Raw genomic sequence first — 19,192 nt, 5'->3', positions numbered from 1 at the left:
CACCAGCCATAACCCCCACCACCGCCACCATGACAACAAGCAGCAGCACCAGCATTTCAGTCTCCGCCACTCCCATTTCACTTCCCATACTGAGCTTTCCATTGCCACAGGAGGAGCTGCAGCTGAGTGCCCTAGCAAGGGAAATTCTGGGGAAGGAGAGGGAATTAGCTGAGTTTGTGCTCCACACCTCTCAAGTTTCCCTTAAAGCCAAGTCTCCTTCCCCAGAAAGCACTTCAGAGGAGGCTGAGGTAGAGGTTGCGGAGGCAAGCGGCTGAACTGAGCCCGCTCCTCCTGTTGCTGTGCCTCTGCCTGCTGAGGAGGGGTAAATTGCAGCATCCACACATGTACCCGCACCCCAGAAGCAAGTGGGTAGTGTGGTCTGGGATCATACTGAGGTGGCAGATGATCCCACATATGCTATCTGCTTGCACTGCCAAGCCAAAACCAGCTGAGGCAAAGGAACAAAACACATGAGCACCACGGTGATGCTGATGCATCTCTGCAGGCACCATCCCCTTGCCCTTGCTCCTCCTCAGCCTGGTACCAACGGGAGCATGCACAAAGTGAATTCCTCCTCCCACTCCAAAGCCCCTGTCTTCCCAAAGCAGAGGCAGGCCACCCTGGAAGAGTGGGGGAAAGGCAGACAGAAAAAGGGGCGCATTGCAAGGGCAAGCAAAATCACCCAGAGCATGGGGACATACTTGCAGTCGATAGCCAGCCCTTCTCCTTAGTTGAGCGGCCAGGGTTCAGGTTGCTTATGGCCCCATCATACCACGTGCCCACATGCACCACCTTCAGCAGGACGGTGTTTCCCTCCTCGTATGAGGCATGCAGGGAGTACTTGAGGGAGGAGCTGTACAAGGCAGATCTGCAGAAGGCCTGACATTTCACATTGCACATCTGAAGCAGCCAGGGTGGAGATCACGCCTACCTCTCCCTCACAGGGCATTGATGCAACCAGTCAGGCCATCGGTGGACTGTCTTCCAAGCCACATGGCAACAGCTCATGCAAGATCATAGGATCCATGAACCACTTGGTGCAGGGGTGGCTTGTTGGGCAAGGCAAGCTCGCTTGCGGGGTCATGGTCACTGACAATGGGGCCAATATGGTCAAGGCAGTCTGCGATGTCAACTTTGTTGGCATCCACTGTGTGGCACACAAGTTCCACCTCATTGTCAGGGACACGTTGGAGAGGGACAGAGCTGCCAGTGACGGCGCAAGCACCACCAGCAAGCTCATTTCCAAATGCGGAAAGGTGACAGGCTACTTCTACCAGAGCATCAAGGGGGGCAAGATGCTGTGGGACAAACAAGCAGAGCTGAACATCCCACAACACAAAATCACGCGGGATGTGGATACTTGGTGGAACTCCACATACCTGTTGAGTGAGAGGCTGATGAAGCAACAGAAGGCCATCCATGAGATGACCTTGCTTGGGGAGATTGGGATCAGTGGCCCCCTTAACAGAGCTGAGTGGAATACTATCTCCCATATCTTGGTGGTCCTCAAGCCCTTCCTCAAGGCCACTGAGACCCTCAGCACTGGTGATGCCCTCCTTAGCCCTGTAGTGAGGGAACTTCAGAGCCAAATGCAGATCTTCCAGGGGATCAATATTCCTGGCTGGGGAAAGCCGCTGTCACCAGACATGCAGGCACTGGTGAAGCAGCTGGAGGAGGGCATCAGGAAATGGCTTGATCCCTTGTGGTCCATATGCTGGCTGCTGTGTGTGACCCGAGGATGAAAGGCACAGTATGTAGCACCCAAACCCTGGATCAGTGGAGAGAGGTGCTGGCAAAGAGTCAGGGAGGCAGAACAGTGGAGGCAGGGGGATGTGGAAGGGTGGGATCCACTGTCCTGTGCTAGCACGCCATCCACCATACAGTCTCCTCCTCCACCACAGGTGCTGCCAATGCGGGCCAATGGTATGGCTTCCATGGTGGGGTCCAGAGGCACCAGACCCCACCATCAGGCAGGTAGCATTCAGGCCTTGGTGGCTGCCTATCTTGCTGAAGACATGGAGCCACTGCTGGGTGACCCCTTTGTCTACTGGGCAAGCTGCAGCCAGCTGTGGCTAGATCTGGCCACGGTTGCCGGGAACACCTGTCCTGTCCATCAGCCAGTGTTCCTAGCATGAGAGTGTTCAGCATTGCTGGGGATGTAGTGACACCCCTCCAAACCTGCTTGGATCCTACGTTGGTGAAGCAGCTGGTGTTCCTCAAGGTGAACCTCCCACTGCTGGGGCTCCCCAAGCTCCAGGTGTAGATGGAGTGAATGCCACCCTCCTCACTCTGTCTGCACCTATTTCCTTTTTTCATTTTTTTAAAACTATTTAATACCCCGCTCTCAGAGCTGGAGGGGGCACTCACTGCATCACCAGCCAGCAGGGAAAGAACGTGTCCCTCCTGAAACTTCCATGCCAAGACGAACTTGAAGGAAAGCCAGTTAGAGAAAATCAAAATGGAGGCATCAGGGGTTGAGGGACAGGCTGGGGTGGGGGCGGGGGCAGGGGTGAGAAACCTGCCAAACATCCTACTCCCCAGGTACCTCTCCACTTTTACCTGCACTGCTACATCCCCCTCCCCCCCCAACCCCAGCCTGACCCTCACCCCTTGACACCTCCATTTCCATTTTCACTGACTGGTGTTCCTGCCTGCATTGCATGCCAGCCTCTGACTTCTTTACTCCATCCAGGAACAGCACACACACCAACTGCAGGTCCTTCCTCAGCCTGACAAAGGGTTTTTCAACCTGAAAACCTGCTAAGATATATTTCTCTAACTATTCAGTTAGTATGCTAAAATATATCAGATTAGATTGACTCAAAGGAAAGGACCATGTCTTCCAGTGCCGGGTCCTTAGACCAACACACCTAGCACCTGACCGAGAGGACGCAGGGCCCTGGGCACATCTAAGCCCCAGGGCTTTGGCTGGCAGGGAGCATTCTCTGGCAGCTGCTGGAGAAGAAGCTCCTGCAGGAGGGGAAAGAAAGTTTGTCTGCCTGAGACACTGCTGGTGTTGCTGCTCTCAGTAAGTTAGTATTTTACCTCTTGTCATTTAAAATAGTGGACTGGACGAGGTTGTAGAGGAGGAGGAGACCTCATTGGGGCACACTACCACATCATGTAGAGGCCCCAGCCCTGAGGTGCAGTTTCCCAGAAATCCCTGCACCTATCTCCTTTAACACTAGCAGGCTTCATGGCCTCAGCAAGGGCTAACATGCCTGCAATTTTCACCCCACTGTGCCTCAACACACACACACGACACAAGTTTTGCTTTCAAGAATTTGAGGTGCAGTTTTCAAGAAATCCCTGCGCCTATCTCCTTGAAACCTGGGAGACTTCATGGCCTGAGAAGGGTGTACCATCCCTGCAAGTTTTATTCAAATCAGGCAAGAAATGTCAAAGTTATAGGCAGTTTTGTGCTCCCCCATTATAGCCTAGGGGCGAAACATCAAAACAGCATCGAAACAGCTAAACAGTTTCAACAAAATGAAATGAAAACACTGTCCCGTCAAAACAGAAGTTGAAACGAAATGGTGCTGTTTTGCACAGCCCTAATAGCCAGTTGCAAGTGCTGGTTGGGCTATTTTCTCTTTTTGACCCCATTATTCTGATTTCACGTAAGCTTTTAGGGGAAAATCCAAAAAGGGAAAAAGTTCCATAGGAAGGCAAATGCCAACATGAACAGCATGGAAATATGGCTGGCATTAGCACTATGTCTTGCATTCTTCTGTCAGTCCCCTTTGCGTTGGAAAAATTACACTGACCAGAAATGAAGATAGTAGTATTTACTTTCCAAAATGAGTAGACTAAAAGCAATGAGTCATGGAGCTTCTGGTTATAGATGTTAACAAAGTGGAGCTGTTTATCAAACTTCCTTAGCGTCACACAGAAGGATCATAGACACTAGAAAGTTAAATCCTACTTGGTCATGGAGTCTTTTCTCTGCTAGGACAAATTGTTTCTGACAGTATCTTCAACTTCAGGTTGCATCTGCATTTCATTCATCAGCCCAGGAGTTAGGAAGTATGTATTACTGATGCATCAGATGGAGCAAACCAGAAGTAGAAGCCAATACCATGGGTTAGCACCAACTTGTCTAAGCTGGTTACAATTAACAAGACCCTGAACAATGGGTCAGACCTTCTGCTGGTATAAATTAGCATAGTTCCACTGACATCAATGGAGTTGCATCATTTTTACAAGCCAATAATCTTGCACGTAGGTTCAAAATTATCCACTTCTAATGAAGTTACACAAGTGGAACCTAACTTATTTCAGTTTAAGAGGCATTTCTAACCCCTCATAACTTCAGAATGCCTCTGGCTGCCAAAACCCAGTGGGTTGTCTCTGTCTAGAATATAATCTAATGAGTCTCTTAATACTTTAAGAATGGGGATGTTCATCATAAATATTGTTTATGTTGACAGTGATTTTCTGAATCATTGTAAATCTTTATCCCCCATAAAAAACTTTCACCCCTCCCAAATCCCTGCATCTCTGCCTGCATCAGGCATCATAATCTACAACAGTTTGTGTAACAGAGGCTATTATCATGACAAATCCACTCTGGGGTAAGCAGCTGAGAGAGGAGGAGTGAAACAGCAGCAGCACCAATGCCCATGGAAAACGCACAAGACTAGAAATTTTTTTTTTTGTTTTTATTAGTGTAATATATTTGCAAGCGTTCCCATATGCAAAACCCCTGCAAAAGAATTAAAAAGGTAATCAGATCTAGGTTTTTTGAAAGTTGGGAAATCACGGACAATCGTCTTCAGAATAAGGAGTCAGACAATTATTACTAGTAAAGAGAAATCTGGGGTCTGTGTAGACATTAGCTGGAGTTATAGCCTTTGAGTTTGTTCAGACAGCTGTGATGGAAAACCACTTATAGCCTCTAAATAACTACAAGTGCAGACCACTTTAAAGCTTAGATTTCCATGGCCTAGAAGAGAGTGAAATTTAGGAGAACACTACTTGCTGAACTACCTGCTGCTGATGGAAGCTCTGCATCACTCGAAGGTCTAAAAAATGACCCCAGATTGCCCCAGAGGAAAATGCAGAAGACCTCAGATGCTTCAGAAAGATCAAGAGAGATCCTGGTACCAGAACATAATACAGCATAATGGCACCCCTAGTTGGGTTAACAAGGACTGAATCCACCGCTTGCACAGCTGAAAGACCAGGCCTATTGGTTCCAAATTACAAATAAGTCCGATACATATGGGCTAACCACCGGAGGGACACAAAGACATTATCAGTTAGTGGGTTACCACACAGTTCCTACAGCTCCCAGGAGAAGGCCTGACAGCAGAGCTACTCACACGTTCTCTCCCTGTCACTCAGGACCAAGTATATCACTATCCAAATACATGCAGCCTCCAAGGACCATGGTAAGTAAGTAGCTTGGAAGGCAGATGAAAAGTGAGAAGACATTAAAGAGGCAACAGCAGAGCCCACAGGAGATGGGCATGCAGTCTGCTTTCCTTTTGTAATGAATTAATCCAGTGGTTCTCAACCTTTCTGGACTCAAGGCTCCCCTCACTGGACTTGAGACAGCCCTCCATAACTTTTCTTAATTGAATGGCACTCAATTTCAAAAATTAAATTTATATATTACAGTGATTATCTCCTTGCAGAGGGGCTGGGCAGAGGGAGGGGGAGGGAAATCATCCAGCCAGGGACAACCCTGAGCCTGCACATATCTGCTTAAATCTCCTTACAACTCCTGGCATCCTTTAAAAGGTCTGGTGGCACCTCAGTGTGCTGCAGCACCCTAGGTAAGAATCACTGAATTAAATGATTTTGGTGAATCTGAAGTTTTAAACACCTTCTCTCCCCCTTTTGGAAAATAATGATTATCTCCTCTTCCACTCTGTCTATACACACATTCAAGTGGTTTCCACACTGGAAAGATGATTCTGTTCCCAGCTACAATAAGAAACCTCTTAGCCCAAAGACAGAGGAGGTTTTGGCACCTGAAAGAGGCAAGTACTGTTACATTAACAATAATGGAAGGAGAAACTAAACAACCCACTCGTATGTGGTTCTGTCATTGGTAAACTGTCTCCCTGGAGAGAGAACACAAGAAGATGGCTTTATTTTAGATCTGCTTAAAACAACAGCACTCAAGAATGGAGGATTCCTGAGCTCAGTAACCCTGAGCTGCAGACTGAGCATTTACTAAGGTGCTCCACAGTAGCACTTTAGGATAAGCTACTGAAGCAAAGGACTTGAAGGAGAATTTGCTAAGCATGCACCCACATACAATTGGGGAGGGCTATAGGACAGTAAGTGAACTGAGGCAAATGTACAGGAAGCCTATAGTGTTCTCTAGGGACAGTGACACAGAAAGGCTAATGCAGGAGGTACAGAGGGAATGGGTGGAGGGGGTTGCAGGCCCATGAATAGTACCACAAACAGCACTGCTTCACAGGAGACAGGATCAAAGCAGATAAGAAAACAATCCACTCCTACAAAAGCAATTCTGCTACCCGTTCAAGTCAATTTCTTACTTTTAAGTATGGTGGTCTGCAAGAGTTTCTACCATCCAGGGGGTGCCTGAATTGATAAACAATTTAAAACCAACCAATTTGCACAGATTAGCCTTTATCATTATGGATTTTTAAAAACCACAAAGCTCTTCCAAACAACGTAAAAGAACAAGCCCTTGAGTCAAAGGTAAAGGCCATTTGGAGTCCTTCTTGAGTAAATCTCAAAGCATTTGGAAGAAGGAGGGAAGTAAGGCATATATATATATGGAAGAAAGGAGATCTGTACAAAGTTACTCATCAGGCCAGTGGCAGAGATGAGAATTGAACCCTGATCCTCCAAGTCCCCGTCCAGGGCTCTACCGTTACCTCTTACAGCTCATCTACAAAGAGTCAGGCCAGCCTTTTCCTTAAAATGGCAGAAAATGAGGCAACTAGATAGGAGAAACCGTTTCCATTGCCAAAGCTAGGAAGAAAGGTCATTGTCCAGGTGGAGAAGACACGGAAAGAAGACCTGATCCTGACCTGCATCTGAGCAGGGGCATCACCTAGTTGACTCAAGGTTTCTTCCAATTCTATGATTCTCAGGAGAAGAATTAAGCAGTCTCAGTTTGATGAAGGACCTAGTTCATAGCAGGACAAAGTCAACTAGACATTAGGAAAAACACACCTGCAGAAGCCAATCAGAGTGGAAACATGCTGTTGTGGGAAGTTGTGAGATTGCTGTGGAAGTGATCAAGGTAAGGCCTGACAAGACGACCTGAATGGACATGCTAGAAACAAAGCACAATGGGCACAGCTTGTACCCCAACTGCACTATCCAATACTAGGTAGAGTAGATCTCAGGATGAATCACCTGCTCTACTGCTGAATACGCCAAGTATAGCCCTACAAATGGAAGCAAAGAGGCCCAGGAGGTGCGTGGTACTGACAGGCTCTGTCCCCATTTTGCAGAACTTGAGGCCATCTTGATGCATGACCACCCCCAGATATAGGAACCTGTATACTGCACACCAGCCCTGCTGGGCAAAGACAGTGATATAACCAGCTGTGGTTGATTCCTGGACTATCCTACTTTAGAAATCACAGCATATGCATATCCTCCTGCAATTCAACAGAGCTCATAAAATGCCTTCCAGAAAGTGACCAACCCAATCTGCTCCTCCTAACAGTCCTCTGCTTTCAACAGACTGTTAATGGGCTGACAGCACAGCAATGGAGGAAGAGCCACTTATATTGAAAATGGCAGCTTCATATATTTGATTTAAATAATGACAAGTGTAGGAAGGGAGGTGCTTGCGGTCCATACCACTACACAGCACTGAACACCTTCTTGCCAATCCAGAGGCACCATTCAGAGGGTTTTGATTCTGTATCTGGCAGCATGCCCTGGAGCATTAGGCTCAGTTTGATACAATCCATGCATCTTAAGATGCAGTACATGTCAGACTGGGGTCAGGGACCCCAAAGACACTTTCCCCCAAAGCAACAGAGTGAATGAAAAGGACAAATCAAGTTGCAAACAACTCTGCACTTCTCTGATCTGAGCTGCAGGCACTTCAGACTGAACTTATTTCAGTTGTACACTTATTAAGAACAGACATTGCCAGCATCTCATTCAGTAAGATGAGAAGGGAATAAACCCAGCCTGAACCTGATGGGTCTTAATCTTCTTGCAGTCATTTGAGATGAGAGCGTTTCTGTACAATGCAATGCAGTGGCTGCAGGCAGATGTACCAACATCCCCGCTGGAGGTTGTTTGTTACAAGCCAAACCGGTCTTTAGCTCTGACTGAGCCAGCAAAGGTGCTGAGTGGCTATTCCTAGAGACGAGCATCCTCTGGCAATTCATGAGAGGTACCCAGAACAGGCAACAAGAACCCACAATCCCCAGAGGTGAAAAGGAAGATGAGTCTATGGCCACCTCAATCTTCACTTTCTCCACACACAGAGCTCGCTCTTGGTGCAAGTTGCTCTTGCCTTTCTTCAGATCCTTAAAAATGTTCCTCACAATGGCTAAGTACAGACAGTCAAAAAGCCCGAGGCTGAACTGATTCAGTCTTTGCAGGTTAATCTATACTGCAAAGATTGAACCAATACGCAATTTAGGAAACGCAGCCACATGCCTGCAGTGGCTCAAGCCAGAAGTTGGGGGGGGGGAACAGCAGGGACACTAGAGCATGGCTCTCTGCATGTAGCCAGCATGGGCTGTGTGTTCTCTTCTTCTTCCTACTGCCCTTGAGGTCTCTGGGATTTGCAGTTGACAATCCCAGCAACAGGACTCTGTAGGGTTACCCATCATTTCCTCTTCCTGCTTCCAGGTGCCTCTGGGATTTGTAGTCCACAGCTGCAGCCAGGACTAAGTAAGCCAGCAGGACAGGGCAGGGCATCTCTGTACTCAAGGGAAGGTGAGTTTAACCCTCCTCCCAAACCCCAGCCAGGGTTTGCCTGGGTTGGGGGAGAGGGGGAGGGGCAGAGCAGTGAGCTGGCCAGTGAGCCATCCCTTACTGCCCCAGATAGGGAGCAGAGGGGTGGGGTCAGCCCTGCTCTCTGAAGCAGACAGCACAGCCCAGCCCAGGGCTGCAAAGCATGCTGGGGGACTATGATTTAACTTAAACTAGGAAGGGGTCTGGAACAGAAGTTCCACAAACTGGTTTGACCTAAAATCAGTTAAGTCTGATACTATATTAAACCAGGTTTATCTTAAACCAGTTCCAGCCCTTTCAAAACTGGTTTATGTGTACTGAACTTCTGTTCTGTTACAGGTTTAAGCCAGTTTCTGATCACTTAAACTGGTTTATGTGCAACTTCCATCCCTAGCACATGAGATCCAGCTGAACTGTGACTGTGGTCGTTTACTGCCAGCTATACCACTGCAAGTACGCAAGACAATAAAAAACAACAGGCATATTGTGCAGTCATTCTCCTCATTCTACCACACACTGCCTGCAGGGTCCCTGTGAGATTCACATATTGTACCACCTCCAGACTCCTTACCTCAATCACACACAATGGACATTCTTTCAAACCCTGACCCCAAAGAAGACACTTTGGCAAGCACCATTTGCAGTGACAAACCCAAACCTTTGATTTCCCACAGACAGCCTTATCATAGATGGGACACATTTCACAAGGAGGGGGGCTGCAATAGAAACTCTCTCTTTAACAGTGTGAATTGCTCCAGTGTTTATTCTGAATATTACTTTGGAACTAAATCCCTTCCCCTTCACAAAGTAGACGGGGTAGGCATCATGAGGCCTGCATTGACGTGGTTAACCAGCAGCTTCGGAGCTGGTGTCACGAGGCAGGCTTTGGGTTTTTTGATAATGACCCATGTTTTTGTAAGGAGGGCATGCTGGGGTGGGTTGGGATTCACCTCTCCCCTAAGGGCAGACATATCTTTTCCTCTAGGTTGGCTGATCTCATACGGTGGCCTTTCAATTAGCTTCGCTCTGGGAAGTGGCTGCTTCGAGCGGAGATGATGCTTCACCAGCACGCAGGGTGACAAGAGGAAGGGAAGCCCAAGTAAGCAACAACGCCTGGGCAGGGGGCCACAACTGTCCTGGGAGTGGAAGGAAGGCACGTGCACCCTCAGGAGGCCTCAGGTGCATCTATACTAATGCTCGTAGTATGGGGTGTAAGCAAGAGGAACTGTGCCTTCTGATTGCAAGTAAGAACCCAGACTTCGTAGGCCTCTCAGAAACCTGGTGGGACCCTACCTACAACTGGGTGGTGGGCATTCGGGAATACACCCTATATAGAAGAGACAGGACAGAGGGGGGGGTTGCGCTCTATGTCAAAGAGCACCTCACATCATCAAGGATATACTTCAGGTTAGAAGAGGGTAGGGAGGAGACACTATGGGTCCAACTAAAAGGGGGGCGTGGCGAAAGGGACCTTATGGCGGGTGTCTACTACAGACCACCCAACCAGGGGGAAGAGCTAGACCAGGACTTCTCCGGTCAGCTTATGGAGGCGGTTAGGTCAAGGGATGTTATTGTCATGGGTGACCTAAACTACCCAGACATCTGCTGGGAGGAGCAGACAGCCAGGTCTGACTGCTCACGTAGGTTCCTGGCTGTATCACAGGACCTTCACCTTATCCAAGAAATGCACAGACCCGCTAGGGGTAACGCCTTGCTGGACCTGGTCCTGGCCACGGGGGATGACCTGGTGAGGGGACTGCAGGTCTTTGATCGCTATTGCCCAGGTGGTCATCACCTGCTGGATTTCATTATCCAGCGCAGGGTGTCTAGGGCTCACACCAAGGCTAAAGCCCTTGAAATCAGAAGAGCCAACTTCAGTGAGCTTTGGACACTAGTGGGGGATGCACTGAGGGCCCAGAAGGTAGAGGAGATGGGAGTCCATGAGGGATGGTCATACCTTAAGGGGGCAATCCTCCAGGCCCAAAGGATAACAGTCCCTGAGAGAAGCAAGGCAGGTAAGAGTGCTCAGAAACCCCCTTGGCTCAGCAAGGGCATGCATGAATGCCTGAGGACTAAAAAGGGGGCATACAACCAGTGGAAGGGAGGAGCTATCATCAAGGAGGAGTACTCCTCCTCGGCCCAGGAGTGTAGGAGGACTATTAGGAAGGCCAAGGCAGAGATGGAACTCAGGCTAGCGTCCAGGATTAAGGACAACAAAAAGTCCTTCTTCAAGTACATTGGGAGCAAGAAGAGGGCACCAGGCAACGTAGGGCCCCTACAAGACACAAAGGGTAATCTGGTGGCCACCCAGACAAGAAAGCTGATATTTTTAACAGTTTCTTTGCCTCTGTTTTCAAGAACAGGGACCAGGATATCCCACCTACCAGAGGTAGGGACAATCTTGGGGATAGCTCGATCAAGACTTCAGTCAGTGCAGATGTAGTTAGGAATATTCTGGAAGGGCTAGACATTTTTAAATCTGCAGGTCCAGATGCCCTCCACCCAAGGATGTTGAGGAAGCTGGCAGGGGTCATCGCGGAGCCCTTCGCCCGGCTGTATGAGCATTCGCGGTCATCTGGCCAGGTGCCGGGGGATTGGAAACTGGCTAATGTGGTCCCAACTTTCAAGCAAGGGAGGAAGGAGGACCCAAGTAATTATAGGCCTGTAAGCCTCACCTCGGTGCTCGGGAAGATCTTGGAGAGAATCATCAAGGAGCACATCTGTGGGGGGCCTGCAGGGGAGATCATGCTCAGGGGCAATCAGCATGGGTTCATCAAAGGCAGGTCTTGCCAGACCAACCTGATGGCCTTTTATGACCAAGTAACTAAATCCTTAGATGATGGTGTCGCTGTGGACGTAGTCTTTCTAGACTTTAAGAAGGCCTTTGACACTGTCTCTCACCCCATCCTCATCAATAAATTAAGCAACTGCGACATTGATGCCTGCACAGTTGGATGGGTAAAAAAATTGGCTGATGGGGAGCACCCAGAGAGTAGTGGTGGACGGGTTGTACTCAACCTGGTGAGATGTGAGCAGTGGGGTACCCCAGGGCTCAGTCCTTGGGCCCGCACTGTTTAACATCTTCATCAGCAACTTGGACGAGGGGGTCGAAAGCATGCTGTCCAAGTTTGCTGATGACACTAAGATGTGGGGCGAGGTGGACACACTTGAAGGGAGAGAGAGGCTGCAACTAGATTTAGACAGACTACAAAAGTGGTTAGATGAGAATAGGATGGGGTTCAACGTAGACAAATGCAGGGTGCTGCACCTTGGGAGAAGGAATCCAAGCATACATACAGGCTGGAGAGTTCCCCTCTTGAAAGCACAGAGGTGGAAAGGGATCTCTGAGTCATCATTGACTCCAAGATGAACATGAGCCGCCAATGCCAGACTGCAGCCAGCAAGACTAGCCATACCTTGTCATGCATCCAAAGGTGCATCTCAAGCCGGTCCAGAGAGGTGATACTCCCCCTCTACGTGACTTTCGTCAGGCCGCAGTTGGAGTACTGCGTCCAGTACTGGGCACCGCACTTCAAAAGGGATGTGGGCAGCCTGGAGAGGGTTCAGAGGAGGGCCACCCGCTTGGTGAGAGGGCAGCAGGACAGGCCCTACAAGGAGAGACTGAAGGACCTGAACCTGTTCAGCCTCTGCAAGTGGAGGCTGAGGGGGGACCTGGTGGCTTGCCTACAAGCTCATCAGGCGGGATCAACAGCAAATAGGTAGAGGTCTTTTCTCCCTAGCACCACCTGGGGTGACAAGGAACAATGGTAATAAGCTGATGGAGAATAGGTTTAAGTTAGAGATCAGAAGGCAATATTTTACAGTTAGGGTGGCCAGAATCTGGAACCAATTTCCCAGGGAAGTGGTCCTCGCCCCTACCTTGGGCAAATTCAAGAGGAAGTTGGATGATCACCTGTCTGGGGTCTTGTGAACTCAGCATTTATTCCTGCCTGTGGCAGGGGGTCAGGCTAGATGATCTGTTCAGGTCCCTCCTGACCCTAGCTACTATGAAACAAGTCACATGCCAGATCTGCTTCAATGAGCCTTTTTGTCTAGCCATTTACAAGGTTCCAAACTTAGTGGTAAGGGCAGGGACTGTGGGGACAGGATAGAGACAAATATTTTCCCAGGAATATCTGACATTATGTTGGAGCCAATCTTACTTCAGCCTTGTGTTTATGTTCCTTCTTGCTCTGTTTGCCTTGCACATTGACTCAACAGGGTTTTACTGGCACCAAGGCTGCATTGCACAAGCATTTAAGCTCCAATGCACAACCACATGCAAATTTCACTCCCTGTCCCCCCTTCCCGCCAAGTGCCCAACTTTGACATTAGCAGGTTACGTGATATCATGTCTGGTCACCCAGAACTCCTGTTCGCCAACTCCCTTACATAAATGCACAATGCGCTATTCCTAAATCATTTGGGTATCTGGGATGTTTTAGGAACAAACACCTGCCTCTCAGTACCAGAGTTAAGAATTCTTAGAACAGCACAGGTAGGCAAAAGATGCTGATGTGCTCCTAAGAGGACAGAATGGTTCAGGTGGGATGCGAGTGCACGGGATTTGTGTTCCTGAGTCACTTAGACCCTTTTATCGACCACAGGCTCAACCTCGGTGTTCCTCAGTGCCCCCATCTGTAAAATAGGGATACAGTGGGTTGTGTGAGGACTGGTTCATGTTCAAAATATTCTGCTCAAACATTTTAGGTACCAAAGAGGATTAGGAGTGATGCCATCTGCCTGTGGATCATCTTCTCAGATTTTATAATCACTCTACATGCATGCCCCTCACCAACCTCCCACTCCATATCTCCAAATCATCCCAATTTCAGATGCTTGCTAGATTGGCAACTAGCTGTGCACAGGAGGGAATCTTGGCTGAGATGAGGATTTCTTCCACCACAGCTGATAATTCCTTTCCAGATGCTGACTGGGGAGGGAGATGAAAGGCCACCATGGCACAGTGAATTAAAATGGGTCCCATTTGCATAATGAAGGAGAGTTCACGATTCTCTAGTCAGGCAGAAAGGAACATGAAGCTTCTGCCTCCAAAGGCTTGGCACAGAGGATGGGAGGGCTGGCAGGACCAATGCTGAAAGAGCTCTCGGGACAAGACCGAATGTTCCACAAACTAAAGAAAAGGAAGCAGCCAGCTGGCTGTACATGTATACATCTCTGCTCTCAACAACTGCTCACCCACCCCACTCCTTTTAGCAGCCAGAAGCATGGGACACTGAAAATAATGTAATGGATGAAAAAAAATTATATTCTGAGATACCTGGACACACTTTATGCTAGGGTAAAGAGCACACCTCATCACCAAACACCTACCCTACTGCTCATATGCTGGTGCATGGTACTGCTCTCCTATTATGCCTGGCCCAGCAAAGAGGAGCCTAATACTCTTCTGGCTACTAACTAACAGAATTAAAGCAGCAGAAGCTTGTGCTTTTCATCATGCTGGAAGGACCCTTGTGCAATCCCTGCCAATACAATAAGGATATTTTTAAGTAACAGTGGGGAAAATCCAAACCCACAGGACAAGCATTTGACATAATCAAGTCTCCCTCAAGCATTTTATTGCGCTCCTTACCATACACTTGCATGCAATTGCTTGGGAAGAGCTGCTCTGGAAAAAGCTCCAGGGACCTTGGGGGGTGGAATTTTGGATCTTAAAAGGATATTTGGTACAAGTCTAATGTTTACTAGAGCCAAGAACAGGAGAACATTGGTATTTCCTTGTTTACAATGAAAAAATGTTTCCAATGCTGAATTTACAACTCCAACATTGCAACAGCATGTATTTAAACACCACAGCATGCTTCAGAAGACCCAAAAAGGCAACCAGACTATAAGCAAAAGTTAAATTTTGGCAGTCTATTCCCATCCCAAGTTCAATGCAAAGAAGTCCAATTACCTAAATAGCACAAAGGGAATCTTACATGTCAAATCCTTTCAGTTTTAATGATCCAAGGGATTAGCAACAGGTAAGGATTTTTCTTTAAATGTATGATTTTTTTTTAGCTTGACAAACAACTCTTTCATTCAGTCTAATTCTTCCCAAGGAAGTAACAAACAAGGTGCAAAAAGACACTTAGCTTGAGAAGGTGCGCAAAGTACTGCTTCTGAATTTTGCCATTTCCCTAGCTTTGGCAGGTAGAGGATTAACATTAGTGATTAAAAGACAAACACCATTACTATTTTACCAGTGTTTACAATGACCACCAGCAATGTAAAGATCATAGAGAATGGCTAATCTTGGTGACTTCAAACATGGCAGTCAGCAATCCTTCCTAGCTGCAGCCTGGAATGACCCAGCTCAGGTCAGAAGAGGCAAGTGCTAGGATCCAGCTGTTACCCTTTCTCCTTGCCACAGAATGGGAAAAGCACAGGAGATGTCCCTACCACCAAACCCCCACATCTGTGGGCCAGATCCAGTGGCTCTGTGGGTCATAAGCTGCTGACTCCTACTCTAACATCTTTTGAACCCATTCTTAACTCGTACTCCTTTTAACCTTCTTAAGCAACATGGAAGAAGGGAAAGTTCTTCAGTTACATTGCTGTCACTCAGCTGAAACTCCAACAACTAACCTGAAACAAATATTTAGCAGATTCAAAAAAAGAACACCATACCTAAATCCATTCTTTTCATTAAAAGAAAAAAAAAATATATATATACACACCCAATAATGGAAACGCCACCACCTAGGGGTTTATGCATGAGGAGTAAGAAGCTGTTGCTAAGAGACCTGTTGCTAAGTTGTAAGTCCTCTCCTATTACTACAAACAGAAAGGCTGATTATCAACACAGTAATCAGCCCTTTTACCTCAGTCTGTTTCAGAGCGATTTGAAGAGAGATGTTTTATGTAATTAAAAAAAAACCTGATATATTAGTTTTTACTGACACAGGTTTAGATTTTGTTATTTTAGTGCTGAGCAGACATTGGTACTCCACTGCGTCAGATACTATATAAACAAGGAGTGGCAGTCCCTGCCGTAAAAGAGCCTACAATCTGAACAGACAAAAGATAGGATGGGAAAAATGGGGATACAGAAAAATGAAATCAGTTACTGAAAAGCAGAACCCATCTCTCCTGGGTCCCAGTCCAGTACCATATCAAGTCAGCCACACTGAGTCTATTATCTATCTTCATACACCCAATACATATAATAAGTCAGTATGCATACCATTATTATGCCTTTTCCAGCTGGCTTCCCATTTCCCAGAAGCAGAGTTCTTGTTATCTTCTTGCTGGAGACAATCTAAGGAAGCCAGAAAACACAGAAATGTAAATGATCAAAAGCAAGGCCGTGAGAAATTGATAGCTGCCTAAGTTAGCAAATCCAGGCTAAATATTCGCAATAATTGTGTCTTTCAAAAACACCAAGATCAAGAATTTTGTTATTGCAACTGTCATCACCAGTATACAGTTACAGTAAACCCTGTCACTAAAACTGTTTAGAGCACAGGCTTTTATTTACTGCAAAGCATTAGTGGGAACATAAATCAAGGGGGTTCAGCATTTCACAGGATCAGGTCCTAAACTATACATACAGGAAAGAAGTTCTGCCACCCTCAAAATGCAGCTGTCTGTCAGAATGCTGTAGCTGGTACACAAGAAACAGTGACACCACCCAACAGTTTGGGAACAAGAGAAACACACTGTATTCAAGACTGAACTACAGGCCAGATCCTCAGCGGATAGAATGGTTGTGACTGACTGAAGCCAGTGGACCAACGGTGACTTATAACAGCTGAGGGTAGAGCCAGATTTTTTTTAATTGATCCCCCAGTTTAAACACCTTCCTAGAGCACAACACTATTCTTTATCTAACAATTTGCTTCTCAACCAGTAATTCATTTCCTTAATTTCCTAATGCCGAATCCTGTTAAGTACTGAGCACACACAATTCCCACAATATTCAGGGCCACTTTTAAAAAGTTTATTACAATTTCCAAATGGCTCCTTCTAGGCTTTTAAAGAAGAGAAATGAAGAGTAAACAATGCATATCACCTTCTGCACCTTGCTTGGGGTCTAATTATGCAAAATGCAATTTTCCTAGCTGCCATAAGGCAAAAATCACCACCAGCCAATGCAGCATAAACACAAACACCAGCACCACTGACAAGAAAGTTGCCAATGATTCATTTAATTATAGTGCTTTTTGAAGCTTCCAGTTCCCATCCTTGGAAGGGAGGGAGGCTAAAGTATTTTACAGATGTATTAGAGAGGTGGTGGTACAGATCCATCTGGATACTCCCCATTGTACTCCCCAATCTGATCTTATGAGAAAATGTTTTTTCCCTTCCCCCTTTCTTAAACAGATACCTCTTCAAGCCAACAGCTAGTTCCCTTCACAGCAAAGGTATACAGGATTGTGCATCCAGGACAAGAGCAGAAGGTTTGCAGCCTGTATTCCAGAAACAGCCAGTAACTATCACATCAGAGTGACAAGACCACAACTCAGGGAATTAGATATTTGTCCAGTGCTGCCCAAGAGAGCAGTTATTGCTTTCTGACTGTGTCAGGCTCTTTGCCTCTGCCCTAAGGCATAAGTTTGGATCACTCCTAATCACTGTAGTTCAAACAGCTACAAAAGTTGTTAGGGATCATAGAGTGATCCAGCCTTCCCTTTAAACCCAGGCAGGGAATTAACAAGGAGCAATAAAAATACTCCAACTAATCTGATGGAGTTGACATGCACACAGGTGTACACACACACACACACACACCACACACACACTTAGAAGGGGGAAAAGTCTGCCATTCTTCCAGTGGTTCTTCAGAGCAAAATTATTTGTACTTGCAGTGACTTCCTTTCCCTTGTTACAATTGTCCAAGCCTCAAAAACTGGGCAGATTTAATAAAATCATACAGAGACAAAATCAGCAATCAAAACCAAGCTAAAACCCCACTGCTTGCCTGAACCTTATGCTAACTCATCTTCTCATCACCTACTCCAGTTAATTATACTAAAGAAAATGCTACCTTTCCAATTTGGCTCTATGATTATGCTGTGTTGTAAGATTGTGTTTCTGTGCTTCTGCTAAACAACACGTTGTCCACAGTGAAATCCACAGAAGATTAATTACTCTTGCGCAAGGGATCCTGGGAAGCAGCTTGATTCCGTGTTCACCTACCAAGAGCAGAATGCACAGGGCCAAGGGAGATGTTAGTTGACATCAGGCATGAGTTCCCAGCTTGTTGGGTGCAGCTCTTTCTTTTGGATTAGATGAGAGGGAGATCCATTAAAGGGAAACCTTGAGCATCACTGGCACAAATTAATCAGACCATTAGCTGAACTGCTAAGTAGTTTGTGTTGCCTTATCTACAGGAATTCTTCTTTTGAAGAAGCTTTTGCAGAATCTCCAAAGTTCCCACAAGCTTACAGAAGTTGAGCAGCTGGGTGCCCAATCCAGCTTGCACCACTTAAAGTCTCTACCTGAGTCCCCAGGATGGCAGGGGTCAGGCTTCTCCTGTAAAACAGCCCCAAGAGCAGGGCAAAGGTTCCGCTCCTCCTTGTCAGTGATACAGACAACATGCAGAGGCCTGAAACACATGGCCATGTAACCAGTGGAAGTACTAACTGGTGCTGACCTGGGAGGAAGAGTTGGTGGGACCACAGCTCCACTGATCTGCTGCCTTCTGGAAAACCATCAGCACTCCCCTCCCAACAAGCCCAAAGGCAGCACCAAATGAGGATGCTTCCAGACAGGGAAGGTTTGTACAGACCCAAGATTTCTACTCTTACCATCCCTTTAAATTACTATGGAACAGACTATTAAGAGCCCCTCCCCTAACAGACCGGGGAGATAAACTTTAGAATCACTATTCCCCCAAGCAGCACCTGGAGTGACAAGGAACAATGGCCAGAAACTGCTGGAGAATAGGTTCAGGTTAGAGATTAGGAGGCACTATTTCACTGTTAGGGTGGCTAGGATCTGGAACCAACTTCCTAGGGAAGTGGTCCTCACTCCTACCTTGGGTAAATTCAAAAAGAGGTTGGATGAACAACTGTCTGGGGTCGTGTGATCCCAGCGTGTGCTCCGGCCAGTGGTGGGGGGTTAGACTAGATGATCTATTTAGGTCCCTTCTGACCCCAAACTACTATAAATCTATGCGCAGAAATACTGTAGCAATAACATGTCAGTTAACAGACATCTGCTCTCAGAGGAGTTCAACTTTATATGCAGTGGGCTGAGCAGAAGGGACACTTGGAAAGACTGAGGGGCCAAAGACCAGGCAGGCTTTGCTACAGTCAGGGGTATG

At 47.0% G+C, this 19,192-nt stretch overlaps 1 protein-coding gene across 2 annotated transcripts in view; it reads right to left on the bottom strand.

Annotated features, from left to right (window-relative positions):
* The window catches only part of CPNE2 (copine 2), a 209,703-nt gene that overhangs the window by 99,068 nt on the left and 91,443 nt on the right, over window positions 1-19,192 (bottom strand). For both annotated transcript variants that reach the window (XM_006267367.4, XM_019497720.2), the window contains exon 4: window positions 16,109-16,183. In XM_006267367.4, the coding sequence (XP_006267429.1) occupies window positions 16,109-16,183 (75 nt within the window). The remainder of the gene's footprint in view (window positions 1-16,108; window positions 16,184-19,192) is intronic.

Source organism: Alligator mississippiensis, chromosome 10, assembly GCF_030867095.1.
Source record: "Alligator mississippiensis isolate rAllMis1 chromosome 10, rAllMis1, whole genome shotgun sequence".
Lineage (NCBI taxonomy): Eukaryota > Metazoa > Chordata > Crocodylia > Alligatoridae > Alligator > Alligator mississippiensis.
This window is presented reverse-complemented; position numbering and strand designations above follow the sequence as displayed.